The sequence below is a fragment of the Pan paniscus genome, chromosome X (assembly GCF_029289425.2).
Source record: "Pan paniscus chromosome X, NHGRI_mPanPan1-v2.0_pri, whole genome shotgun sequence".
Classification (NCBI taxonomy): Eukaryota; Metazoa; Chordata; class Mammalia; order Primates; family Hominidae; genus Pan; species Pan paniscus.
The window spans coordinates 134,312,325-134,339,960 of record NC_073272.2 but is presented as its reverse complement, the minus strand read 5'-3'; the positions used below and the strand labels follow the sequence as shown (position 1 = coordinate 134,339,960).

Genomic DNA, 27,636 nt, shown 5'->3' with positions numbered 1-27,636 from the left:
TTTCAAGACATTTTAGCTTGTTTCTGGTTTCAGTAGAAAAAAGATTAAAAGAACTCTCCCACCCATGCTGCCAAGAAGGCACTAAATAAAGTATTGTTGACATGAGTGTAAAAGTGATTCTCATGGTTTTCTCCAGAAATCATGGAAACTTACTTTGTGTTTATTTTTTAGTCTTTAAGAATTCTGCTGGACTCATGCAAAATCAATTGTGACGATACTTAATTTATTCTACTTTTTAAAAAATCTGAGGTTTAAAAAGAGCGATATCCCTTTGATCTCACCTCTTTGAAAGGGGGTCATTAATTTGAGAAAGACTTCTTTATTCCTTTGAGTATTTAGATTATTAATCATAGGTTGAAATCCTCAATGTGAAAGGAGCATGTATAAACTTCTTTGCATAATTTGGTAAAAGCTATACAAGTAAGTCAAGGGAAAAAGTCAAAAGGCATGTTTAAGTGATTTGGGGACTTTTTTTGAGTCGGAGTCTCCCTCTGTAGCCCAGGCTGGAGTGCAGCAGTGTGATCTCGGGTCACTGCAACCTTTACCTCCCAGGTTCAAGCGATTCTCCTGCCTCGGCCTCCTGAGTAGCTGAGACTACAGGCATGTCACCACACCCAGCTAATTTTTGTATTTTTGATTTTGCATTTTTGTATTTTGTATTTTTAGTAGAGACAGCATTTCACCACATTAGCCAGGCTGGTCTGGAACTCCTGACCTCAAGTGATATGCCTGCCTCGACCTCCCAAAGTGCTGGGATTACAGGCATGAGCTACTGCACCTGGCCGATTTAGGGGCCTATTTTAATGCATGCTAAATATACTTTTTGTGTAGGGGCTATAGATTAATGAAAATTGGGATCATTCACTTTTCTTCTCGCTTTCTCCTTCTATTTCTAGATTGCCAAAATGCTTTGGATTTTTTAACTGAATCTAAGAAAAGTCCAAAATAGATTTGAGACTGTAAAAACAGAAACTGCAGCAAGGGGGATTCAGTGCCAATGCATCAACAAAAAAGACAACCAGAGTTAGTGGAAGGAAATCTTCCTGTTTTCGTGTTCCCCACGGAGCTCATATTTTATGCAGATGATCAGTCAACACATAAGCAAGTGTTGACACTGTACAATCCCTATGAGTTTGCCTTAAAGTTCAAAGGTGAGTCTCCTAGCTCTATTTTCTGGGTTTTTAACTGGTCCCTACTAATTTTTTACTTGTAGAAACTAATTTAAAAAAAAAGCACTAATGGCCATTGTGACTTTTTCTTTCAGTTTTGTGTACTACTCCAAATAAGTATGTTGTCGTTGATGCTGCAGGTGCAGTAAAGCCTCAGTGTTGTGTGGATATGTAAGTCAAGATCAATTCCTGGTAACACGTTTTAAGTGTGTTAATATTTATGTTTTTAACTTGAAAAAAAAAGATATTTTCTTGAAGCTGTTCTCACATAGGCATTTATTATATTTTGAATTTTTGCCGAAAGTTTGTCTATCGAAATTGTTTCTAAGAGATTCGGCCAAATACTTAATAATATTTTATTACGTTGGAGCTCATGTGTATGTTAGTATCTCCATGAACATTTTCTCATTGTTGTGGTTTTAGTCATACCAGGGATGCTTATAAAGGTAAAATTCTGACTTATTCCTTTAAATTTCTCCAGCTATAATAGGGGATTTAGCTTTCCTTGGAACATACTGCTATTATAGTGACATTTGGAAAACTGTAATACTACAGTCTAAGAACAAGGGTAATATAAGTTCATCTGAAGTGATTCAACTAAAAGCCTGGAAGTTAATCTATATAAACAGGAAGCAGTTGTGCAACCACTCATCTGTAAAATATTATTTGAGCTCTTCCAGATAATTTCATCTTAGAGTGTCAGATAAATGATTGTTCAAGCTGTTCATATTTAATTTTTATTTTAGAACTAGTGGTGACCAGATGGATCCATTGACCAGCCCTTAATTTAAGCTACCAAGTACACTGTATTTGTTTAAATCTTCTGTGAGAATGAGAAGCAGAATTCTTTTCTTTGAATACTTTTTCACCAGCTCAAAGCCATTAAATGATGTATCTTTGAGAACGTCTTTGCACATTTTTAAAAATTTTCATTCAGTACACAGTAAGCAAGAGCTATTACAAAGAAATGTAGTCTCTTGCCAAATAAATGTGTTACTTTGACCTAATTGTTTTGTGTTCCCTAGTACGAACAAAATAAAATAAATGGAATTGCAGAAAACCCATAAGAATTACAGTGTTTGGCTGGGTGCAGTGGCTCAAGCCTGTAATCCCAGCACTTTGGGAGGCTGAGGTGGGAGGATCACCTGAGGTCAGGAGTTCAAGACCAGCCTGGCCAACATGGTGAAACCCCGTCTCTACTAAAAATAAAAATAAAAAAAAAAATAGCTGGGCATGGTGACAGGTGCCTGTAATCCCAGCTACTTGGGAGGCTGAGGCAGGAGAATCACTTGAACCCAGGAGGCAGAGGTTGCAGTGAGCCGAGACCACACCATTGCGCTCCAGCCTGGGCAACAAAAGTGAAACTCCGTCTCAAAAAATAAAATAAAATTACAGTGCTGTATACTCTTTTCTCTTTAGAGAAGTAGAGGTATATTATTGGCCTTCTGTTGCACTGGTAATAGTGGATTACTTACTTATTTGATTGCTTGTTTCTACCTGCATACATGGAATTCAATTTTAAGTGTAGGGCGAGGTTTGTTGCCTAAACAATAAGTAAGTAGCAATAGAAATTTATGAGATGTTTGTGGGGAATAAACAATTGCATGTATTCCTATTTAGTAAATGTTGCTGCACTGAGTTATCCAGAAAAAAAAAAAATGTGATTGCTAAAGAGAATTTTCTTTTTCTTTCCTTTTTTTTTTTTTTTTTAATAAGACAGAGTCTTGCTCTCTTGCTATGGCAGCGATCATAGCTTAGTGCAGCCTCAACCTCTTGGGCTTAAGGGATCTTCCTACCTCAGCCTCCCAAGTAGCTAGGACTACACGCACACCACCAAGCCAGTTAATTTTTAATTTTTTTTGTAGAGATGGGGTCTCTGTGTTGCATAGGCTGGTCTCAAACTCCAGGCCTCAACCTCCCAAAGTGCTGGGATTACAGGTGTGAGCCACTGCGCCTGACCAAAAAGGAATTTTCTTTACCTGTTATTTTTTTGCTTAAGACTTTTATTCTGTGTTTTAGATTATGTGCTTTCATCCAATGTTTCCGAATTACTCATTTCTTTTGGGTTATACTGTGATTTTTTAACATCTTAGCAAATTTCTGTTTTTGAGTATTTGGTTGTAGTCAGTTAATATTGTTTAATATATTAAAATATCTCACTGCATTCTGTTTGGCCGGCCCCCAGAAATCTAAACAGCATTTGTTATTTTTGCTGTTTTCAGTGTGATTCGTCATCGAGATGTTCGATCCTGTCACTATGGTGTAATAGACAAATTCCGTCTCCAAGTTTCCGAGCAAAGCCAAAGGAAGGCTTTGGGAAGAAAAGAGGTTGTTGCTACTCTTCTCCCATCAGCAAAAGAACAACAAAAGGAAGAAGAGGAAAAAAGATTAAAGGAACATTTAACTGAAAGTTTATTTTTTGAGCAGTCGTTTCAACCAGGTAGTTTTGGGTTGTTTTTAAAGCCCTTTTGAGGTCTTACACATTAACTTTAAAATAATCAGGCAGCTAAGAATAATTACTAGAAAAATCATCTACCACTTCAAACATGGTCAACTACTTCAAAACTGCACCTAGAGAATCAGGTACCTGAAGTAGAACAAGAAGCCTGGAGGTGGACTTTGAGAGGAGGGAATACCCCTCACTGGACCAGGCTGTAAGGAGAGGGTAGATGTTGCTGTAGCCTTTTAAATATATCTGTATTTAAACATAAACATAAATATATCTAAGACTGCAGGCACCATACTTTATGAAGCTAGTACAATTTGGCAGTTCTATACTTTTGTTTCCATGACTTTCCTATATCCTTTCTCATTTAATTAGTTCCAAGGAAGAGAGAGATTGTGTTTGGCAATAGGCCAAGCTTAGTGCACTGTTCATATTATTTTGAAAAAAAAAAATCTCATTAAAGTTGAAGTTAATTAAACTAAGTAGATTATGATATCCCCTGTGGGCTATTAATTGAATCCCTCTCCAGCCCTCATTTCCTTCCAGCTTAGATATTCAGAAGTGTTATGATATATTCTTTCAACATTGACACTACCCTCATATTCAACTCTTTGGACGTCATTATCCCGTCTTCTTAACTTCTCATTATCTCCTCCTAAACCTGTTGTAATAGGAGGATGATAAAATTTTCCATAGAAAACCAGGGAAACTGGAAACTTTTTGATGGTGATACTGGTACATGAATATGATAGCAGCTGTCCTTGAAATTGCAACATTTTATGAAGGATTAAAAAAAATCTACTTGCTGTTACATTCAGTCGTATCAGTTTGTTCGTTTTAGGATGTTTATTTCAATAACAGGGAGTAGTGCCTCTTTGATTTACTGTAGCCAAGAGTTTTTTCCTAGTCCATTAGGGACCATCTAGATTTTCTGGTAATACCAGGACTAGTGACTAGGTAGTAGCTATTAGGTTGGTGCAAAAGCAATTGCGATTTTTGCCATTACTTTTAATTGCAAAATCCGCAATTACTTTTGCACCAACCTATAGTGGATTGTTTTATTCTCAGCAACTGTTATCAACTGACAGGACCAGCTTTTCATCTTTTGAAGCTGAAAGAGAACCTTTGTCCAGTGTCACTTTGTCAGATCAATATTGTAAAGTTAACATAGTTATGAAATGCAAGATTCCCTTTTTAAAATACTTCCTCTAGTACAAGGAAGGCCATTTAATTTGTATTTGTTTTTTGAAGTTACACTTGTAATTTAAAATGGTCTTTGAAGTTCAGTTTTGTATTTAACAGATTGGTTTAATAACCAAGAATAATAAGGAGTAAGATTTAGGGGTATATGTGTATGTAAATATATGTAAGGAGAACTTTATTCCTTTTATTTTTAAATTTATTAAAATTCAGGTGAAGATCATGCTAAAAAGGCTAAATAATTAAAGTATGTATTGTCTTATTTTGTTTTATTTTTTATTTTTTGAGAAAGGGTTTCTCTCTATCGCCCAGGCTAGAGTGCAGTGGTGCCATCATAGTTCTCTGCAGCCTCCAACTCCTGGATTCAAGTAATCCTCCTGCCTCAGCCTCCCGAGTAGCTGGGACTACAGGTGCTCGTCACCACACCCAGGGTCTCGCTATGTTGCCCAGGCTCGTCTTACCTAGCCTCAAGCAATCCTCCTGCCTCAGCCTCCTAAAGTACTGGGATTACAGGCCTGAGCTCCCGCACCCGGCCTTATTTTAGTTTTCTAACAAACCTTGGTATCTAAAGTATATTAGAGAATTTTTCTAATAGTAAAATTGGAGTAGGCAGATGAATGAGGATAGGTGATGCTAGCATAACACATGGTGATCTCTGTTTTGAGGGAAAAAATTATCTGATCCATTCCTGTAAGGAAGCTCAATGAAGGCAGGCACTTTTCCTAGTAATATTATATCCTCAGCACCTAGCACAGGGCCTGGCACAGAGAAGTTACATAATGAACTTGTAAATGGGCTGAGCTAGGAAGGCTGGACTTCAGGTCTGGTGAGGGTCTGTGGGAATGGTTTTTTTGTTTTGTTTTGTTTTGGCTTACAAGGTTTTCATGGCTATGACAGCTGTTTAGAGGAAAGGTGATACCACAGCAGAGCCCCATTCACAGTCCTGGCCAACATGTCCCGTTTATGGGTAGTTACCCCAATGTGCCTAATTACCTGGAAGTAAGTTGAGTAAAGTTTTCTTCTTTAATAGAGTATCATGATGACTGATTTAGTCTCCTGTCTATTAAATTTACAGGAATTTATGTGTAGTTTCCAACATGTGGAAAACTCAGGTTTTTAAGTTTTTCTGAACTAAAATGTTGAAAATTAATTGAGATTGTTTTGGGGAGGCTTTGAAATGTCATTACTTTTACAAGTCCTTAGCTTACAGAATATTTCAACAAATGCGTATTATTAAAGTATTAGAGGTGCAGCAGTGTTGTGAGACTCACTTTTAGCAGGAAAATGGTTGATGGCTACATTATGAAAAATTTGGATTTTGAAATATATTGAAAGTCAGTAAAAACGAGAAAAAAATTTAAGTTTATTGTATAAAACACATATAGCAATAACATAAGAAAATGTACCTGTAATCTCACACACTTAACAAATCTGCTTATATAAGTGTTCCATGTTACTTTCCAGACCTTGCCTATGTGCATAAGTACATTTTGTGAGTATATTTTGTGAGTTTTTTTCATTCAACAGAAATTTAACTGTTAAATTAAGGGAAACCTACAAAGTATACTTTCATAAAATGCTAGAGTTCAGGTTATTAAAAAGCCATTTTAAAAGATACATCTGAATCTTAGTGGGTTTGTCTTAATTACATTATTAATGAACTGCTATGTCTGTGCTATAATGTTTGAGTTAGTGCCCTCTGGCTTCAGAAAATTATGGTCTTAATTATTGTTTATAATAATACAAAATTGAAAATAACCGAAAAGTCCATCAATTGGGAATTGATTAAATTATAAATATTCATAAGATAGTGTGCCAGGCAGACATTTACAAGGATCTGATAGAATGATGAATGCTTATACATTGTCATAGAAAGAGCTTCAAATATATTTCTAAGTAAGGAAAAAAAAACAGTTATATAACAGTATGTATAATATGGCCTTATTTATGTAAAAGATTCTTCTACATGTTTATATGGGCATTTGTAAAATCTAAAAGGATACATACCAAGCTGTTAACAGTGTTAGCTCTAGGAGGGTGGAATTATGGAGGAACATTTACGTTTTCTGTATCTTTATAACATATTTTACAACGATCCTGTAGTACTAGGGAAAAAAGCTTTTTCCATTTTGAAAAATTTCAAGCATTTATGCAATGTTTTTCGAATACTAAAAATTCCAAATTTCTCTTAAATACTAAATGTTCTCTACTAAAATTTATTTGAAATTATCTTTATTGTGGGTTTGCAGTGAATGGCGTACTTGTCATAAATAACTGTTTTCTTTGAGAATTCATCCTTGCAACAAAGATAACTATAAAGGTACTCTGTTAACTGAAACAAGACTTGGGGTTTTTCTTTTAGGTATTTCTGCTATTGTTTCATTTCAAGCAATAATTACTATAAAATTTGAATTTGTTTTCACCTCTCTGGCTCTGATGAAGTACAGTTAAACTCCACACAACAGCTAAGGTATTAATAATTTAGAAAAGTTCCATTTAATAATAGAATGAACAGCATTATTTCATTAATGAAACACAAAGATTGTGTTGCTGTTGGCTATTCCTTTCAATGAAAGGAAAGGTAGTGGGAAAAGCCGTATGACAGAAAATGCTGTTATTGGGTTTCTTAAAAATATGAGTATGTATACTATACACATAGAGCCAGAACTGTAGAATAGCAGGTCTGATAACATTTTTAATCTTTTTTGTTTTGTTTTGTTTTTTTGAGACAGAGTCTTGCTCTGTCACCCAGGCTGAAGTACAATGGTGCAGTCTAGGCTCACTGCAACCTCCACCTCCCGAGTTCAAGCGATTCTCCTCCCTCAGCCTCCTGAGTAGCTGGGACTACAGGTGCGTGCCACCACACCCGGCTAATTTTTGTATTTTTAGTAGAGATGGGGTTTCACCATGTTGGCCAGGCTGTTCTCAAACCCCTGACCTCATGGTCCACCCACCTTGGCCTCCCAAAGTGCTAGGATTACAGGCGTGAGCCGTGCCCAGCCTTTTTAAAAAATCTTTTAGAATTTTATTTTAGGAACATTTAACATGAGATCTACTCTCTTAATGAATGTTCGTGTACAATAAAATATTGGTTAAATGTGGGAACAATTGTCGAGTAGATTTCTAGGACTCACTCAGTTTACATAATTGAGACCTATGCCCATTGATTAGCAATTTGCATTATCCTCCTCCTCCAGCCCCTGGCAACCACCCATTTTGCTCTTTGCTTCTATGAGTTTGACTATTTTAGATTTCCTGTGTAAGTGGAATCATGCAGTATTTGTCCTTCTGTGACTGGCTTATTTCTCTTAGCGTATTTGCCAGATACTGTTTCTGCTGTTTTCTTCTTTGCTATAAATGGGTTAGAGCAGAGGGAAACACTTTTGGTTCCTTAACATTTTCAAAATTGATAGCGGGATGTACAGTTATTAGGATCAAACCTATCTGGGGAGCTCCTTAAAATATTCTCATAAAGGTAGTGGAGGTCTAGTGTGGCAGGCTCAAATTGAATATACACAGGCAAGCCACTGGGGTACTGGAAGAAAGTATCAGAACTTCAATTTATATTTATTTTTAGCACATTCTTCCAAAAATCTATTTGTATGTTTTATATTAAGCATAACAGTACAGAACTTGTGCATATAATTTTAAAATGTGCATACATCGATGATACACGCTTGAATACTTTCTACTGACTAGGGTGGGATGGTCGGGGGAGTTGGTGACCACCTTTCAGTAAGAAGGCATTGTGAGGTGACACCTCACAATGCCACGTCAGCATTCCATCCTGCAATGATTCAGACCAGTTAAGACATGGGCTTCCACATCAGCCCAGCAGTTAACTCTCAGATGGATAAAAATGATGGGGAAACAATTGGAGAAGTTAGACAAAATCAGAATCCTGGTCTGTGGCGGCCAGTGTATGTGAAGGAACTTTTGTCTTAAAGTTTTTAGAAGGAAGCTTAGGGATTTTTGTCTTTTTACAGAAAACAGAGCTGTATCCTCAGGACCTAGTTTACTAACTGTCTTCCTGGGAGTGGTGTGCATTGCAGCCCTGATGCTGCCTACACTGGGGGATGTGGAATCGCTGGTGCCTCTCTACCTCCACTTAAGTGTGAATCAAAAATTAGTGGCTGCTTATATCTTAGGTAAGGGTTTTAAAGATGCATTTGGGACATATGTGTAGGGCTTTATGTGTGTGGTAGGGTGGTGGTGGTTTGATTTTTTTTTTTTTCCAAAGAACAGGTAAAGAAATGCTTCAAGAGCATATTGAGGTCAGGTGCCTTTGAAGACTTTTTTAACTCACATTTAGTTCTTTTTAGCTTATTTATCTAGTACCTGATACTGTATTCAGTTATTTTCCTTTTGCTGACTTACAATGGCATAAAACATGTATAAAATGTAAGACGCATGCATTCCATGATACAGCATTTCTACTTTTAGGAATTGCTCCTAGGGAAACAGACAAAGTACATACAGTGATAAAGATGAACAGTGCAGCCTTGTTTAATATTGTGAACGTTTCTCTTTTATTATTATTTTTTCTTTACTTTTGAAGCCACCATGTTCAGAACCTTTCTCTTTAAACTAATTCCCTTATTTCCTGTTGATTCACTATTTCAGTCATCCTGGCTTGAAATCTTAGAGTTAATTGTTTCAATTGAACAAATATTTATTCCGTACCTTCCATATGTCGAGGATTAGTGTTCTGGTGATGAATGACTTTCCTCATGTTCTCCTCTCACCTTTGCTTAGATGCCAACTCTTTTCAGTATTCCCTGGCATATGTGCTTTCTCTTATTTATTTATTTATTTAGAGACGGAATTTCGCTCTTGTTGCCCAGGCTGGAGTGCAATGTTGCCATCTCGGCTCGCTGCAAGCCCCGCCTCCCAGGTTCAAGCGATTCCCTGCCTCAGCCTCCCGAGTAGCTGGGATTACAGGCATGCACCACCACATCAGGCTAATTTTGTATTTTTAGTAGAGACGGGGTTTCTCCATGTTGGTCAGGGTGGTCTCGAACTCCCGACCTCAGGTGATCCGCCCAACTCAGCCTCCCAAAGTGCTAGGATTACAGGCGTGAGCCACCACACCTGGCCGCTCTCTCTTTTTTATTTTGAAATCATCTTGATTGTTTCTCTCCCTTCTGTCTGTGTTCCTTCTCTCCCTATTTCTTTCCCCCATTCATTCCCACCCCCAACCATCCATCATGTTGTCAGATTAATTTCTCTTTTGCTCTCACGACCACCCCCTAGTCAAAAACCTTCAGTGGTTCCCCATAATCCATAGGATGAAGTATATAACCTTCAGTACCATAGCTTGGCATTTAAGACTCTCCACAATCTGAGACCTCTCTGAGCCAATTTTGTCTAGCTGCTTCCTTCTGTAAAGCACTGCATAAAGCCTTTTAGATTATTCACTCATTCTGGAAAAGCTCCTCTAGCGGCCCGGTTCTCCAGGCCCTTACTCATGCCATTCCCTCACCTGAAATGCCTGCCCATCTCCTCGTTCTCTCTCTCTTTCCTGTCCATCTTTTTTTTTTTTTTTTTTTTTTTGAGATAAAGTCTTGCTCTGTCACCCAGGCTGGAGGGCAGTGGCTGGCTGGATCTCGGCTCACTGCAACCTCCGCCTCCCCAGTTCAGGGGATTCTCCTGCCTCAGCTTCCCAAGTAGCTGGGATTACAGGTGCTTGCCACCACACCCGGCTAATTTTTGTATTTTTAGTAGAGACGGGGTTTTGCCATGTTGGCCAGGCTTGTCTTGATCTCCTGACCTCGTGTGATCCACCTGCCCCGGCCTCCCAAAGTGCTGGCATTACAGGCATGAGCCACCATGCCTAGCCCCTGTCCATCTTTTAAAGCAGCTTTTTATCATTGGGGGCAACTTTTCTGACTGCCCCAGTCCCATGTGATTATCCTCCTCCTCTGTACTTTTTTTTTTTATCACACTTTCATCATCCTTCATTTAGGACTGAGCATATTCTTATTATTTTATATTTTATATATTCTCTCTTCAAAAGAGAGAAGCAAAGTAGGAATGCCATACTTCTGTCTCTTTGTGGCCCTAGGGCCCTGGGATACAGGTAGACTCTTGATGCTTCTGTTAACAAAGTCCACTGGCTTTACCCATGCTTCAAAATGGCACATCTGCTATTATTATGTTTGATGTGACTGGATAAAGTAGGAGGTATGTTTGATAGATAGATTTGCTATGGCCAGACATTAGTGATTTAATTAAATCTCTCCAGTGACTGCCCATTGCTATAAATTGGATTTCTTCTTTATGATATCAACAAAATTCAAATTGACTTTGGGTTCTTGGTAGAGTGCCTGCCTATGTGCTATGTTTTATTTGTTCATTGAGGTCCAAACAATTGCTTATTGAATGAAAGATTCTGTTAGGTGCATATCTTTAACTGTTCTCCATTTTTCTTCTTTCAGGTCTTATCACAATGGCCATACTTAGAACATGAGCAAGGATTTCAATTGACTTCTGAAGTAAATCTGTCTTGAAAATATGAATGTGGACTGCCTTTTATCTCTATTTCACTCCATTAACATGCAACAAACTATTGAATGATTTCAAATAATTGCAAATGTATAATATATATTTTAAATTATAATTTAATTTGAAGGACTGCGGAACATTATTTTACAGACAGCAAGGATGCTTCTGAGTGACACCTAGGAAATTATTTGAAGAAATTCTTTTTATATCTATACCTGTTGTGTAAGAAACTTTAAAACATTTGTTATTTTCTCACCTTTTTTTCTAATTCACTTTGATTGCTAGGGGTCATGTATGCTTCGAAGTTACAGGACTAAAAGAGCAAACTGACCGGCCTAAAACTAAAATGACATTTATTCCCTAGCTACAAACATCAGCGTTATTATGTTAATTATACCTTGCCCTCTATCATTATAAATGGTTGCCATGGTGTTTCTAAAAATAAGTGTTTTACCATTAATGTGTAGAGGGCAAACAAAGCATAAAGTACTAAGGGATCATGCTTATCCTAGGGTCTCACAGAAGAGAGGACATATTTAATTAATCTTGTGAATTACAGAACGGGTTGTGGTCCAGACACCAAGAATCATAGGGTTTTTTTAAAAAAAACCTAATAGAAGTAGGGTGACCTCTCTCTTTGGTCTAAGAGTTCTAAAGGAAGGTAGGCATCTGTTTAATTAGTTGGTTCACCCTGGCTTTACCTCTGGTTAATGCTTTGTGTTAATAGGAAGGAAAAATCACTTTATCTTTTCTTCCAAGCCCCTCCCTGCCTGACTTACCTAGACTGGGATTACCAGATACTAGGTGATTTATGTGGAGATGATTTTTCACCTTTAAACTCTAAGCCAAGTGTAAGAAACTCTTGATAGCTATGTCTATTTTATATCAGTCACTGAGACTTTTTTTTAAGTTTTTATTTATTATTAAGACAACTTTGCCAAAAAAGTCCCCTAAGCACAACTATTTACATTTCTTTATAGCCTCTTCTGATCTCTAACACATATGCAGTTTTAACTGTTATTTTCATAGTAACTGATCTTTTGTCTAAGGATTTTTACCTGAAAGCACAATGTATTGAGTCTCTTGAAAATCATCTTTCAGATCTTTTTACAGAATGAACTTATGCACTGCTACTGTAGTATTCTCAAGGAATATATGTAAACACAAATGTATGCCTGAGGTTGGTTTTTGCAGAAAACAGTCTCTGCTTCTAAAAACTTCTATGTCTAGTCTTCCATAGGAAATCCTCACTGTTTAACCATGTGAGGAGCCTAAGTCATTAAACGGATCATGTCTGTACATTGTGTAATGAATGAAAAGCACATAAATGTAATCTACTTTGAACTTTGTAAAAATGATGTGTGGAGGCTATTCTTGTTTCTCCATCTCAAGTCCTGTGTGTGCACGTGTGTGCAAGTGCACATGTGTGTGTGTAATAACACATTGTAAAGAACAGAAATTACTTTAAAAAATAAACAGAAATGGAGACCTGAGCTTCACATTGATTTAAACATTTTATTTGACTTATCTTTGAGGAACTTAAGGTTTTAGCTCTCCTATTTCCTAAAGTTGTCTCATATTTCTGTGACTGACATAGGAAAAATAGAAACAGTGAAATATATCAGCTTGATTTACCAAGGGATTTAATTCACTTTGTAATTTAACTTCTTGAATAGGTAACAATCATATGCTTCAAAAGTAGAAAACTATAGATATACAGTGAAAAATCACTCCTCACCCTCCCGGTGCACCCAGCCCCTTACAAGTGACCACTTTTATTAGTTTAAATATACGTGTGTGTGTGTGTGTTTGAGACAGGGTCTCTCTCTGTCACCCAGGCTGGAGTTCAGTGGCACAATCTCGGCTCACTGCAACCTCAGCCTCCTGAGTAGGTGGGATTACAGATTTGCACCACCACACCTGGCTAATTTTTGTATTTTTAGTAGAGACAGGGTTTTGCCATGTTGGCCAGGCTACTTCTGTTTCTTTATGCAAAACATATACAAGTTGAGTATCCCTTATCCAAAATGTATCCCTCATCCAAAATGCTTGAGACCAGAAGTGTTTAGGATTTGGGAATTTTTTCAGATTTGGGGATACTTGCATATACATAATGAGATAGCTTGGGGATAGGACCCCATCTCTAAACATGAAATTTGTTTCGTGCATACCTTATACACATAGCAGGTAATTTTATTTTTCCCTGGGGGACATTGAATAAACTGTTGTGCACCTGCCTTTTGACTGTGACCCATCACATGAGGTCAGGTGTGGAATTTTCCACTTGGGGCATCATGTCAGCACTCCAGAAGTTTCAGTTTGGAGCATTTCAGACTTTGGAGTTTTGGATTAGGGGCGCTCAACCTGTATATTCTTATTTCTTTTCTATAGAAACAATAATAGTATCATGAGTAGTCAGAGACCTGGGGCTTGAGCTGGCTCTGGAAGGGTGAGTTTAATTCACATACAGAGAGGAATTGGATTCACAAGAAGAGGCAAGGATGTGCCACAAGGTGAGATTTGTTTTGAAATAATGTCTAGGGAGATGAGGCTGTTGTGTATTCCATTATTTCCTGTCTGCTGTGAAGAAAACTTTACTGCCATGACTCATGGGGATGAACACAGGCTCATGAGGAAAGAACTAAGCTAGCCAAGGGGCCACAGGTATCACAAAATTTAGTCAGAGAAGAGGTAATGAAGTAATTCGTGAAAACAAATATGATTCATCCTGAAGGCAGCTAGCAAACAGGAAACACAGCAAGAGACATGGCAATAGTTGCAATTATCTGTCACTGCGGGTGTTTCTGCCACCTCGAAATCGTTAGGCCAGCACAGTTCTGCCACCCGAGTTCATTTCAAAAGGAGTTGTACAAAGTCGGCATGTGAAGTTTTAAGTTTCTAGAAAAGATTCTGGAAACGAGTGTCTCCCAGGTATTTTCATTCACTGAACGAGTAAGTTGAAGGACTATAGCAGCTGCAGAGGTGATATCTACAGGGTTTCCACACACACACGGAAATAGACGCTAAGGTTTCAAAACTTGACTATTATGAAAGAGATTGAAGATTTCAAGTGGTACCTAAAACTCTGCCATTTAGAGAAAGCATGCCTAAAAGGAACAATTTAGACCTAAAGGAAGTTAGGGGGTGGGAGGAACTGGGACCATAGAGCTATCTTAGAAGATTCAAATGGAGGGGCCCAGCCAGCCTAGCTGCATTATCCTAGAAGCAGAATGTCAAGTTAGTGATTATTTCATTAGGAAAGTATTTGCTACACCTATAATCTGGAAGTGATAAACAACATACCAGAGCAGAACATTAGTCTCCGGGATTAAATACCAAACAGAATAACAAAGAGTTGACCAGCTAAGAGAGGCCTGTCCAGTTACCACATCAAAGACACTTTAAGTAAGCCATGGGCAGAAAAAGGAGGAATAAATTGACACTGGTTTGGAGAGGCTTTATATGACCAAGAGAACAAAAATGCAAGCTGGCTGTTTATTTTGTTCATTTAGGTTTTCTGTGATTTGCCCATCACTTAGTTAATCAAAAGATAGTCAACAAAATCAAAGTGACACCTGCCATGGGCTATGTTAGCTTCAGCGCCTAATAGAAACTGGGTCCAGTTCAAAGAAGATGATGGTGAGGAATGTCCAGCTCACTAAATACGTTTGCCAATTAGCTGGGTGATTGCTTTGTGAATCACTGACTTAACAAACACATAAGCTAGACAATTCAGAATGTGATCCAGGTAGGTGGGGGAAAGGCTTGATTTGATAAAGTGAAAAGAATAAATGAAATGATTTCATAAGAATACAGGCAGATTTTTTAGTCCACCAGGGTAGAGAAAAACAATGCGAAATCTGTCTTGACAAAACGAAGTGTGAGGTGTGATTATGTTAAGAGAACTGCCAACCTCTGGAATAGAAAGCAGAATGTAAATGTGGCACAGGCGCGCGCGCATACACACAGATGAAATCCCACAGTAAATTACTTTTGCACAATCATAAGTCACAGGAGACACGGTTAGGAATGGATTTGGTTTCTTTCTTTTTCTTTTCTCTCTTTCTTTCTCTTTCTTTCCTTCTTTCTCTCTCTCTCTCCTTCTTTCTTTTTTTTTTTTGTCTGAGACAGAGCCTTGCTCTGTCGCCTAGGCTGCAGTGCAGTATTGTGATCATGGCTCACTTCAGCCTCAACCTCCCAGGCTCAAGTGATCCTCCCACCTTAGCCTCCCAAGTAGCTGGGATTACAGGCACACACCACCACGCCTGGCTAATTTATTATTATTATTTTTTGTAGAGATGGGGGTCTCACTTTGTCAGGCTGGTCTCGAATTCCTGGGTTCAAGCAATCCTCCCACCTCGGCCTCCCAAAGTGCTGGGATTACAGGTGTCAGCCATCATACTCGGCCAGGAATGCAATCTATTAAACAAAAGCACCCTCTCTCCTAATAAACATGTTTTTGCGGCTAATCACTGTACTAGATAACCTGTATCTTTTGCTGTTCTCAGGCTGCTAGGGAGCAGATGTTTTTTGTTTCTTTGTGTGTTTTTTTAAATAGACTTTATTTTTGAGAGCAGTTTTGGGTTCACAGCAAAATTGTTCAGAAAGTACTGAGTTCAGATATACTCCATCCTCCCTCCCCCACATGCACAGCCTCTCCCACTAGCAACATTCCTCACCAGACCAGTACATTTGTTACAATCAATGAACCTGCATTGACACATCATGATCACTCAAAGCCCATAGTTTACATTAGGGTTCACTGTTGGTGTAATATTTTCTATGGGTTTGGACAAATGTTTAATGACATGCACCCACCAGTATAGCATCACAGGTAGTAGTTTCAATGCCCTAAAAATCCTCTGTTGGGGTTTTCTTTCTTACCTTAAAATATTTCTTATGGAAAATTTTGAATATTTACAAAAGTCAATAGAATAACATAAATGAACTCTGCCTATGTACCTATCACCTGCCTTCAGAAACTACCAACCATGGCCAATCGTGATGAGATGGATTTTGGTGTTTTTTGTTTGTTTTGTTTTTTTGAGACAGAGTCTCACTCTGTTGCCCAGGCTTAAGTGCAGCGGCACAATGTCGGCTCACTGCAACCTCCGCCTCCTGGGTTCAAGCGATTCTGCTGTCTCAGCCTCCTGAGTAGCTGGGATTACAGGCTCGTGCCACCATGCCCTGCTAATTTTTGCATTTTTAGTAGAGATGGGGTTTCACCATATTGGCCAGGCTGGTCTCGAACTCCTGACCTCAAGTGATCCACCCGCCTCCACCTCCCAAAGTGCTGGGATTACAGGTGTGAGCCACCTGCGGGGCCAAGATGGATTTTGTAAAGGATATGAGTACATAGCTATTGGCAGACTGATATTACTTTTGTGGAAAAGGGACTTCTCACCCACTTTAAAATGAGTGATTGAATTATTCCAGGGTAAACAGGCATTAGTATTGAGCATTAGCTGTGTTAGGCACTTTGCAAATGATATCTAGACCCTTGCTATTCCATGTGTGGTCCTTGGCCCAGCAGCATGGGCTTACCTGGGAGCTTACTGGCCATGGAGAGCCTCAGGCTCCACCCACGACTGACTGAACCAGGGTGTGCAGTTTAACAAGATTCCCCAGGTGCTCTGTCTGTGTATTGAAAATTAGGAAGTACTGACTGCCTGGCACAGAGTAGGCTCTAAACAGCCTCCTAACAATCTTGCAACAAGACCACAAGGCAGATATCATCATGTCAGATTTACAAAATGAGATAAGTACAGTGCAGAGATGTTATTTGGCTTTTCCAAGATCCCACAGCTAATAAACTTAGGTCAGTCTGGCTTCAGAGTCTATGATTTATAGCATGCTTCCTCTCAGAGAGTTCATGGTTTTTTTTTGTTGTTTTTGTTTTTTTTGAGGCAGAGTTTTTTGCTCTTGTTGCCCAGGCTGGAGTGCAATGGCACGATCTTAGCTCACTGCAACCTCCATCTCCCGGGTTCAAGTGATTCTCCTGCCTCAGCCTCCCAAGTACCTGGGATTACAGGCACCCGTCACCATGCCCAGCTAATTTTTGTATTTTTAGTAGAGACAGGGTTTCACCATGTTGGCCAGGCTGGTCTCAAACTCCTGACCTTGTGATCTGCCCACCTCGGCCTCCCAAAGTGCTGGGATTACAGGCGTGAGCCACCGTGCCCGGCCAAGAGTTTGCTTTTCTAAAGGGAGTTTACTGGCCGGGTGCTGTGGCTCACACCTGTAATCCCAGCACTTCGGGAGGCTGAGGCGGGTGGATCACCTGAGGTCAGGAGTTCAAGAACAGCCTGACCAACATGGTGAAACCTTGTCTGTATTAAAAATACAAAAATTAGCCGGGTCTGGTGGCGCATGCCTGTAATCCCAGCTACTAGGGAGGCTGAGGCAGGAGAATCGCTTGAACTCAGGAGGAGGAGGATCCGGTGAGCTGAGATTGCACCACTGCACTCCAGACTGGGCAACAAGAGCGAAACTCCGTCTCAAAAATAAATAAATAAATAAAATAAAGGAGCTTACTTTTAGGGCAACTCAGTGAAAAAAAGAAACCAGGATGGTATGTGTATACATAACACCAAAACAACCAGTCATCTCAGCAACAACAGCAGAAAACCAAACTGCTACCATGCAAGCTACTTGCTCCACTAGAAGGCTTTTCACATTTCAGCCAGTTATTATGGTGTCATGTTGGACAGCTAAATATTTCAGAGCAATCAGAAAAAAACCTAGAGCAATTATCAAAGTTATTCTCCCTTGTCAGTGACTGTTAACCCAAATAGGAACCAAATTGCAAACCACATGCTCTTCCAGAACAAAGAGAAGATTTGCTATAGTCCCACATAACTGGTAAAGGCATTTAAAAAAATCAGTCAGATCAGTCTGACTTCATGTAGGCAGAAAGGGCAGGTGGTTGATTGCTATTTCTCTTTCTAACCCACTGAGTGACCTTAGCCTGTAGCTCTGCATGAGTGTTGAATTGCTTACACCAAGAAGAGAAACTTAAATGCTTGAGCACTGCAGGGCAATACAACAGGCGCTTTTGTTTCTGGGTAGCTTTTTGAAAGGAATATTACTGGAAAAGGTAGAAAAAGCATGATTCTTGGAGCACAACTCCCAGTTTAGCAGGAACTCATTAGATCTCAGGAACTTCTCCCTTCTAATCCTGGGAGGAGATTAGGCCATTTCCTTCTCTTTCACTGCCCTAATGACTCTGGGGACTTGCATTAATGGATCAGCATGGCTACTTGGTTTTGCAATGAGCTGATTTGATGATTAATTAGCCTCTAGCAGGAATCTGATAAAGTTCTTAGCTCAAAGCTCCAGGGATCCAGTTCAGGGCAATCTGCTCTCATAATCAAAAAGACCAGGTGAAGAGGTTCACAAACTGGCCTGATGATAGGTCTCCATGGGGTTATGATTGACTTTCTACTTTATAACCAAATGACCTGGACATAATGTGCTGTTGTGAAACAGTAATATACTATGGAAAAGTAGTAAACCTACTGGCTCAACAAAGCTAATTGTCTTTATACATGAGATCAAATTCTTAGTGTATCTCCCCTGCCATGTAAATAACCATTTGGGTCATTTTATCCCACATTCTAATGAATTTAATATTTCATGGCCAATCTTGCCCTCATACTAAAAAATGTAATGAACAATATTAATAGAGTCAACATAAGCAAAAACAAAACCAAAAAACATATAGGGTAAATAGATAAGACCTTAAGAGTTATTCTAAGAATGTTTTTCTAAACACTGAAGAACATTTTAAAATAGGGTACTATTAGTACTGTATTTTGATAATGTATTAATCACTGTATTTTCCCTCCAAAGCTTCACGAGACTTTTCTAAGCCATAATTTTATTTCAATGATCACCATTGTAAGATTGGAAGGGCAGTTATTATTTATCTCTCTTTTACAGCTGAGAAAACTGAGACTCTGAAGTTGAAGTTACTTGCCCTCTGAAAAAAGGCCTCCCAGTGAGTAAGATGCAGAGCCAAGACCAGCATGCAGATCACGTGCCAGCCCTGCATTCTTTCCACTTCCCATAAGTTGAAGAAAAAGACAGCGCGACAGTAGCCACAAAAATGACCTCCTACAAAAACCAAGGAAACTGAGAACATGTCAGGTTTACTAAATTAGTTGAAAATACCTTTTCTCTTTGGAAATTACAAATTACACCTGGTGGGTTATTTGATGGGGCAGAAAACTTGAGACATAAGAAGCTGCACTCATTGTGCTTATGATGGCCCTTGGTTGTGGGCTGTGGCGTAGACCCAAAGCCGTGGCCCTTGGAGTGGGGCACAGAGCCAGCTTCATCCTCCCCTTCCCTCCCTCACTGCTCATCTTCTCCTCACCTAAGGGGAAGTGAGGAGTATTCTGGAAAGCAGTGGTCTCTACTCAAAAAGTAGGGAACTGGGGCCTTGTTTCCTGGGCTGCAGTGTCTCCTGGATCAAAGGCAGATGCCTGCCCTGATCGCTGCCTCTGGGGCTGACTGTGAAGGGAATCATTAGTTTGAAGTCACTTCTTTTTTTTTTTTTTTTTTTTTTGTGATGGAGTCTCTCTCTTGTCACCCAGGCTGGAATGCAGTGGCACGATCTTGGCTCACTGCAACCTCTGCCTTCCGGGTTCAAGTGATTCTCCTGCCTCAGCCTCCCAAGTAGCTGGGTTTACAGGTGCCTGCCACCAAGCCTGGCTAATTTTTGTATTTTTAGTAGAGATGGGGCCAGGCTGGTCTCCAACTCCTGACCTCAGGTGATCCGCCTGCTTCGGCCTCCACAAAGTGCTGGGATTACAGGCTGAGCCAGGCTGGGATTCAGGCGCCCAGCCTGAAGTCACTTCTTCCAAAGAGCACCACATCCTAATGGATCTGAGCGTGGCTTTGTGTATGGGCTGCTATGCAGCTGAGGAGACTACGGTGCTCCTCCTGAAGTGAAGAACAAGTGAAGTTTGTGCAAAGTGAAAAGATGTCAAGAGGCCAGGGGAGAGGGGGTGGGGGATCCAAATTGATCCTACCTGTGGCATCACCATGGCTTCACTTCTGCTAGCCTCTTACAGTCTTAACATGACTTTGAGTCATTACTGTGAACAAAAGTTCTGTCATAAGGAATTTGGAAGAAGAGACTTTATTCCAGTGAATAAACTGGTGGGGGGCAGAGGGTGGAGAGGAAACACAGCCTTCTAATAAAGGGAGGGTCCAGGTTTTATAGCAAAACTTCCTGTTCAGGTTCTCAATCAGGTTCCTTTTATGCAAATGAAGGATTCAAATTTGATTAGTTCTCATTTGTCAACACAGCTGAGATCTGATTCGCTGATACAGATGAGCCCCGACTGGTTGCTACAGGTGAGCTCTGATTGGTTGCTTCAGGGGAGCTCTGAAAGTCCCAAAGTTAAACAGAAGTGTGGGTTTTCTGACCTCTAGTCAGCAGATGGCTACTTGATTCCATTAAAAATTTAGTCACTTGGGATCCATCTTGAGGGATTGGCTTTATATTTGTTGACAGTACTTTCTGATGTTGTTGCAATGGGCAATAGAGTGTCCAGTATAGCTCTCCTAACCACAAAAGAGTGCTGGGGAGTTGGGGTCCAGTTCAAATGATCTCATGGATCAATAAGTATAGATATCATTTAGATAACACATTCATAATCAGCCTGGGAATGAAACTCCACACATGAACCACATTTATTTGAAGGGTGCCTACTGCTAGAGGCCAGGCTATTTAGTCTGTAATTAGGAGGGGATTTCTGGAATTTTCTGTGAGCCTTCCAGGCTTCCTGAACCTCATCCCTCTCATTAGGTAAAAGGAACAGAAAAAGTAGATGCTTGTTTGGGACAGAACAGTGTGTAATGGGGAAATCAGCACGTGAGAAGCCATTTTGTAGTAGTTAATCTAAAGGTAAGAATTTCGCTAATTATGGAATGGGTTTATGGAAGGAAACAATGTCCTTGCTCTAAATGTTTATATCAAATTCTTCATTACTCCTAAAATCCCAGAGGAGGTTCTGGTTTGCACGTGGTAGGGTCTGGATGGACACTTGGCAGGGATATTGTGGAGGGAATTTGGGTATGGGACACAAGTCTGGGCTGGAGAAGCCACTTCTTCAAGCCTGAGATTATGTGAAAACTAGAGGTGCCAATCTATTTTCTTAAAGAAACCGTACCTTTTAAAGTACAAAATCATAGAGATAGAGAACAAATCAGTGGTTATCAGAGGTTAGGGATGGTGGGGGGCAGGGGTGTGACTATAAAGGAGTACATGGGAGAGATCTTTGTGGTGATGGAAGTGTTTTGCATCTTGAGTGCAATGGTGGTGCCACGAATACATACATGTAATAAAATGGCATATAGAAGGAACAGTTAGTGCAAAACAAAAACCAACCAAACAAAATGGCATAGAACCCCCCCACACACATTGTACCTATGTCAAATTTTCTGGCCTTTATATTGTACTATAATTATGTGAGATGTAATCATTGGGGGATACTAGCTGAAGGGCAACTTCCTGTGAATCTAAAGAGTTAAACCTTCAAGCACAATCCTGCATTTCTTTCTTTTTTAGATGGAGTTTCACTCTTATTGCCCAGGCTGGAGTCCAATGGTGCCATCTCGGCTCACTGCAACCTACATCTCCCGGGTTTAAGTGATTCTCCCACCTCAGCCTCCCAAGTAGCTGGGATTACAGGCATGTGCCACCACGCCCATCTAATTTTGTATTTTTAGTAGAGATGGGGTTTTACTATGTTGGTCACGCTGGTCTCAAACTCCTCACCTCAGGTGATCCATCCACCTCGGCCTCCCAAAGTGCTGGGATTACAAGCATGAGCCACCATGCCTGGGCAATCCTGCATTTGTTTTAAGGGCCCTACAAAATCCTTCATTTATCCAATTTTTCTTTCAAGAGAGGCCCATCCCACCCCTACCCCATATACCATAGCTCTTTGACTCTTGAGAACTAGGACTACAGACTTAGAAACAAACTTTTCCATCTTAATTTCTCCACTGGGAGAAAAAAAAAAAGTCAGAGAACATATGTGCCCTTCTTTTATTTTATCTATGGATCCGATATTTCCGATGGAGCTATTCCACTAGTAATGGCTTGAGCAGACTGGAAAGCTTCTATAGCCAGCTAAGCCAGCTCTTCTTACTGCCACAGAATAAAAGCAGAAACATGCTAAATTCCTTTCATCCCTTCGATGTGAATAGAAGCATAAGGGTAGGAAGGAAGGAGGGGAAGGCCAGGAGAGTGTGGGGTCTTGTGGTTCTGAAATGAGAAGCACCAGGCCACCACACAAAGCAGAGGGGCTTCTCTCAGCTCAGAAGGAGCTGTGTTTTTGGGGTTGAGACACACAGAGAAATTGGCCCAGGACATCAGGCACTTGAAAGCTAGCCTCAGAGAGGGTAGCAGTTTGAGTTGAATGTAGAAATCTGAACCAGCTTTCCCTCCCAGCCTCCCTAACTACACCAGAAGAGGAGATGAACAAAGCCTGAGCCCTTCGATGGGAACAGGTGGTTGTAACGGGCACAGGTCATAAAGGGATTTGGGATGGGAGCATCTGCTGCAGGCTGCCCCATTCCTGACACACCCTATCTCCCAGAGGCCCCATCTTGGCCTTCCTACATTTATTCCATTGCATCTTCTTTGGCCCATGCAACCTAGCACTTGACGATAAGTCATCTCACAGTATTCTCTTATTTTGAGTTAGAGGAGCGTAGGGTCAAATCCCAGTTCTACCACTTACTAGCTGTGTGATCTTGGGCAAGTTGTCTAAATGTTTTTGCCCCTCAGTTTGCTTACCTGTTAAATGGGGGCAAAACTTGCTTTACAGGGTTCGTAAGGTGCCTGGCGCCTAACAGGTGCTCAGCAGATATTAGCTTTCTCCTTTCTCTGCTCATTGTTTCCTATGTGAATGGCACATCGCTCACTAGATTGTAAGCTCCTTCACAGAGCTTCCCTCCCTTCTTTCTCCCCCAGTACCTAGCCTAGGGTTGGGCACACAAGGACTTGTTAATGACTCCTCATTGGCTAGGCTAAATGGACTTTTCCTGGCTGCCTCAGTAATGCTGATGGGGACCTGAAATGAACATAAGGGAATGCCAACATTCCATTTTAGTGATATGAGGGTAACATGCTGAATTCTTTTTTTTTTTTTTTTTTGAGATGGAGTCTCGCTCTGTTGCCCAGGCTGGAGTGCAATGGCGTGATCTTGGCTTACTGCAACCTCTGCCTCCCAGGTTCAAGCGATTCTCTTGCCTTAGCCTCCCAAGTATCTGGGATTACAGGCACCCACCACCACGCCCAGCTAATTTTTTGTATTATTTAGTAGAGATGGGGTTTCACCATGTTGGCCAGGCTGGTCTTGAACTCCTGACCTCATGTGATCCACCCGCCTCGGCCTCCCAAAGTGCTGGGATTACAGGCATGAGCCACCACGCCCAGCCAACATGCTGAATTCTTTACTTCCTTGATACAGTGTTATAGCAAAACTCATGTGCTAAGTCCTGCCTTTAGTGCAAACATAATTTTAGACACCAGTTATGCAGCTCAAGTAAAATTAGAAGCCAATGGTTTAAGTATCTTGACAAAATCGCTTCTTGATCTATTGCAGATGTGAAGTAGGAACAAGAAGCAATTACAGACTGACATGCTTATTGCCACAGAATTCAGAAGGTTATCAATTCTAACATAAGAATCTGAAATTGACCCTGTTACATCCATACCTAATCACTGTCTTGGGACCATACCTCAGTCAGTAGTCATTTGTGAGGTCCAATGGAAAGAGTAATGGATCAGGAAATGAAGACCAGAGCTGGAGTCCCAGATTCACTCATTCAGCCAAAAAACACTTACTGAATGCCTAACATGGGGCTAGGCTCTATGCATAACAGACCTGATCCTGCCCCATATGGAATTTACTACGTTTGTAGCTGTGTGACCTGCGGGAATCACTTCATCTCTCTGGGTCTCATGCTCCCCATCTGCCAAATGGCGACAGATATATTTATATCATAAAGTAATTATTAGAATTATGTGAGGGAATGCAGGGGCGAGAGCTCTGCAGACTGTGCTTGCTCTCTATTATTGTCCTCTATGTAATGGTTACATGAATAGCTTGTGATCACTTGAAAATTATGTCCTAAGTCTATTTCAAGGGGGCTGAACATGTTCTGCCTGTCTCATTTTCCTTCCTCACATGTTGTCAAGCCAACCAAAACCAGAGTGAGCAGGAGAAACAAAGAGAGTTATGCTGTGCTGGGCTACGTGTTACAGAGAATAGCACTCCACTTTGTGTTCTCAAGTGGGTTGGATTTCAGATAAGGTCCCATTATGAAATGAACCACGTTCCTACAAATGTAATGTTGAAGTCCTAACCTCCAGTACCTGTGAATTTGACCATATTTGGAAATAGGGTTTTTGCAGATGTAATCCAGTTAAGATAAGATCATAAGGGTCAGCCCTAGCCTGATATGACTTGTGTCCTTACAACAGGTAAATTTGGACACAGACACAGATAAAGGAGAATGCCATGTGAAGACACACACAGACACACAGAGGAGGCGGCCATGTGAAGATGGAGTCAGAGAGTGGAGTTGTGCAGCCACAAGTCAAGGAATGCTCGGGGCTATCAGAAACTGGAAGAAGCAAGGAAGGATCCTCCTCTACAAGCTTCAGAGGGAGTACGGCCCTGCCAACACCTTGATTTCATACAACTAGCTTCTGGACCTGTGAGAGAATAGATTTCTGTGTTGTAAGCCCCCCAGTTTGTGGCACTGTGTTATGGCAGCCCCAGGAAACCAATACAGTTCCAAAACAGCCACAGCCCTTCCCTCTGTTCTCCAGGTGGTCAGACGCCCCTTCCTTTTCTGCACTTGAATCCACATAATAAATAATGCCTCGATACAAGAGCCTCAAAGTGTGGGTCACCAGAATGGCAGAAGAGCTTGCATGGAATTCTGAATTTCATTGTGCATTTTTCTTTTTTTTTAAACGGAGTCTCACAATGTTGCCCAGGCTAATCTCAGCTCACTGCAACTTCCGCCTTCCGGATTCAAGCATTTTTCCTGTCTCAGCCTCCCGAGTAGCTGGGACTACAGGCGCCTGCCACCACGCCCAGCTAATTTTGTATTTTTAGTAGAGACAAGGTTGCACCGTATTGGTCAGGCTGGTCTTGAACTCCTGACCTCACGTGATCCACCTGCTTGGCTTCCCAAAGTGCTGGGATTACAGGCGTGGGCCACCGTGCCCAGCCATTGCACATTTTTCAAATAAGTCAAGGTGGAAGCCAAGGTTGCCCTCCTTTACGCTTTCTGTTCTCAAGTTTGATGGAAAATAGCAAGAGCAGGCAGGCATGAGACCCACAGGCATGGGAACTGCTGAGTAAACAGCTGCTGCTGCTAGCTCTCAGCATGGAGACTACCTTGGGAAATCCGGGGGGTCCATTCTGGGCCCTGATAAAGGCCAGGGGCTTGCAGGAAAACCAGCCTCATTTAAGGTTTCCAAGAACTATACTGCAAGCTAGTCCAACCTGTGGTCCGCAGGCCACATGTGGTCTAGGACAGCTTTGTGGCCCAATACAAATTAGCAAACTTTCTTAAAACATTATGAGCTATCATTAGTGTTAATGTATTGTATGTGTGGCCCAAGACAATTCTTCTTCCAATGCAGACCAGGGAAGCCAAAAGATTGAATACCTCTGTGATATGGTTTGGCTGTGTGCCCCCGACAAATCTCATCTTGAATTGTAGTTCCCATAATCCCCCACGTGTTGTGGGAGGGACCTGGTGGGAGGTAATTACCCCCATGCTGCTGTTTTCGTGATAGTGAGTTCTCATAAGAGCTGATGGCTTTATAAGGGGCTTTCCCCCCTTTTGCTCATTCTTCTTCTTCCTGCCACCATGTAGAAGGGCGTGTTTGCTTCCCCTTCTGCCATAATTGTTAAGTTTCCTGAGGCCTCCCCAGCCATGCTGAACTGTGAGTCAGTTAAACCTCTGTCCTTTATAAATTACCCAGTCTCGGGTATGTATGTCTTTATTAGCAGCGTGAGAATGGACTAATATACCCAGCTATACTGTATCATGTGCTTCAGAGCCAGGCTGACAGCTTGTCTCTGCCTAGACTCCTCTACTCTTGCAACCAACCAGAGGCTGCCATCCTAGCAAAGGAGGTATCCCTTCTGTAGGACAGACAGGTGATTCATTTAATCAGTGCATATGTCTTATTTTGAAAAATTACTATTTGGCAACCACCAAAGTAATAACTGATTCAGGCAAGAGTCATCAACAGATCCTTAAACTAGAGAGCGAAATTTTTATGAGAAACATGATATTTACATAGTCTCAAAGTATCTCCCCATTTGTTAGTTATTAAGCATAAAAACAAAATAATATCTTTACAGTGGAAAAAACTGGTGGACATCATCTTAACCAAGGAATCAAGGTTAACATCACCAACCATCACATGCATTTTTTGTTTCACCCCCACCAAAAATGTGTAACCTAGCTCTCATGAGGACACATCAGGCAAACCCAAGTTGAGGGACATTCTACAAAATAATTGGCCTGTACTCTTCCAAAGTGTTGATGTCACGAAAGACAAAGAAAGGTTGAGGACGGTTCCAGATTTAAGAAGACTTAAGAGATTAAGAGACATAAAAACTAAATACAATGTGTGATCCTAGACTGGATCATGGATGAAAAAAAAGCTATGTGGGACATTATTGGGCCAATTAAAATTTGAATATGGACGGCAGATTATATATTAGTACACTGCAATAATGCTATATTTCCTGAATTTCATAACTCTACTGTCTTTATATAACAGATTGTTCTTAGGAAACACAGTTTGAAGTATTAAGGAGAAGAGGAACATGACGTCTGCGATTTATTCTCAAGTGTTTTAGAAAAAATATGTGTGTCTGTGTGCGTATGAGTAGAAAGAGAGAATGATAAAGCAGTTGTAAGAAGATGCTTACAAGAGATGCATCTTGATAAAGGGTATGTGAAAGTTCTTTTTACTGTTTTTGCATACTATTTTCTGTAAATTGAAAGTACTTCAAATTAAAAATTTAAAAATATATTATTTTCAGCATTTAACGATGTGCCTGATGCTGTGCTAGGTGTGAGGTATTCAAGGGAGAACAAGACATGATCTTTACCTTTAGCTCACAGTCTGAAGCAGGGAGACAAAGTGGCAAGCACAATTCCTTGTGATGAAGGATGCTGTGAGCACACAGAGGAGGTACGCTAAACCCAGACTTCTCAAGCAAGGGAGTCAGTGGGGCTCTCTACAGAGGCGGGAAA

The 27,636-nt window shown here is 40.5% G+C and overlaps 1 protein-coding gene across 5 annotated transcripts in view; it reads left to right on the top strand.

The window, feature by feature from the left end:
• The window catches only part of MOSPD1 (motile sperm domain containing 1), a 30,553-nt gene extending 17,741 nt beyond the window's left edge, over positions 1–12,812 (top strand). For 2 of the 5 annotated variants that reach the window (XM_055106367.2, XM_003814512.5), the window contains 5 exons: positions 897–1,151; positions 1,265–1,340; positions 3,392–3,609; positions 8,802–8,963; positions 11,253–12,812. In XM_055106367.2, the coding sequence (XP_054962342.1) occupies positions 998–1,151; positions 1,265–1,340; positions 3,392–3,609; positions 8,802–8,963; positions 11,253–11,284 (642 nt within the window). In that variant the 5' untranslated portion in view covers positions 897–997 and the 3' untranslated portion in view covers positions 11,285–12,812. Of the gene's footprint in view, positions 1–896; positions 1,152–1,264; positions 1,341–3,391; positions 3,610–8,801; positions 11,182–11,252 lie in introns of those variants that run through there. The other 3 variants (XM_055106368.2, XM_014343556.4, XM_034949858.3) reach the window with 2 other exon arrangements.
• Positions 12,813–27,636: the final 14,824 nt, after the last annotated feature.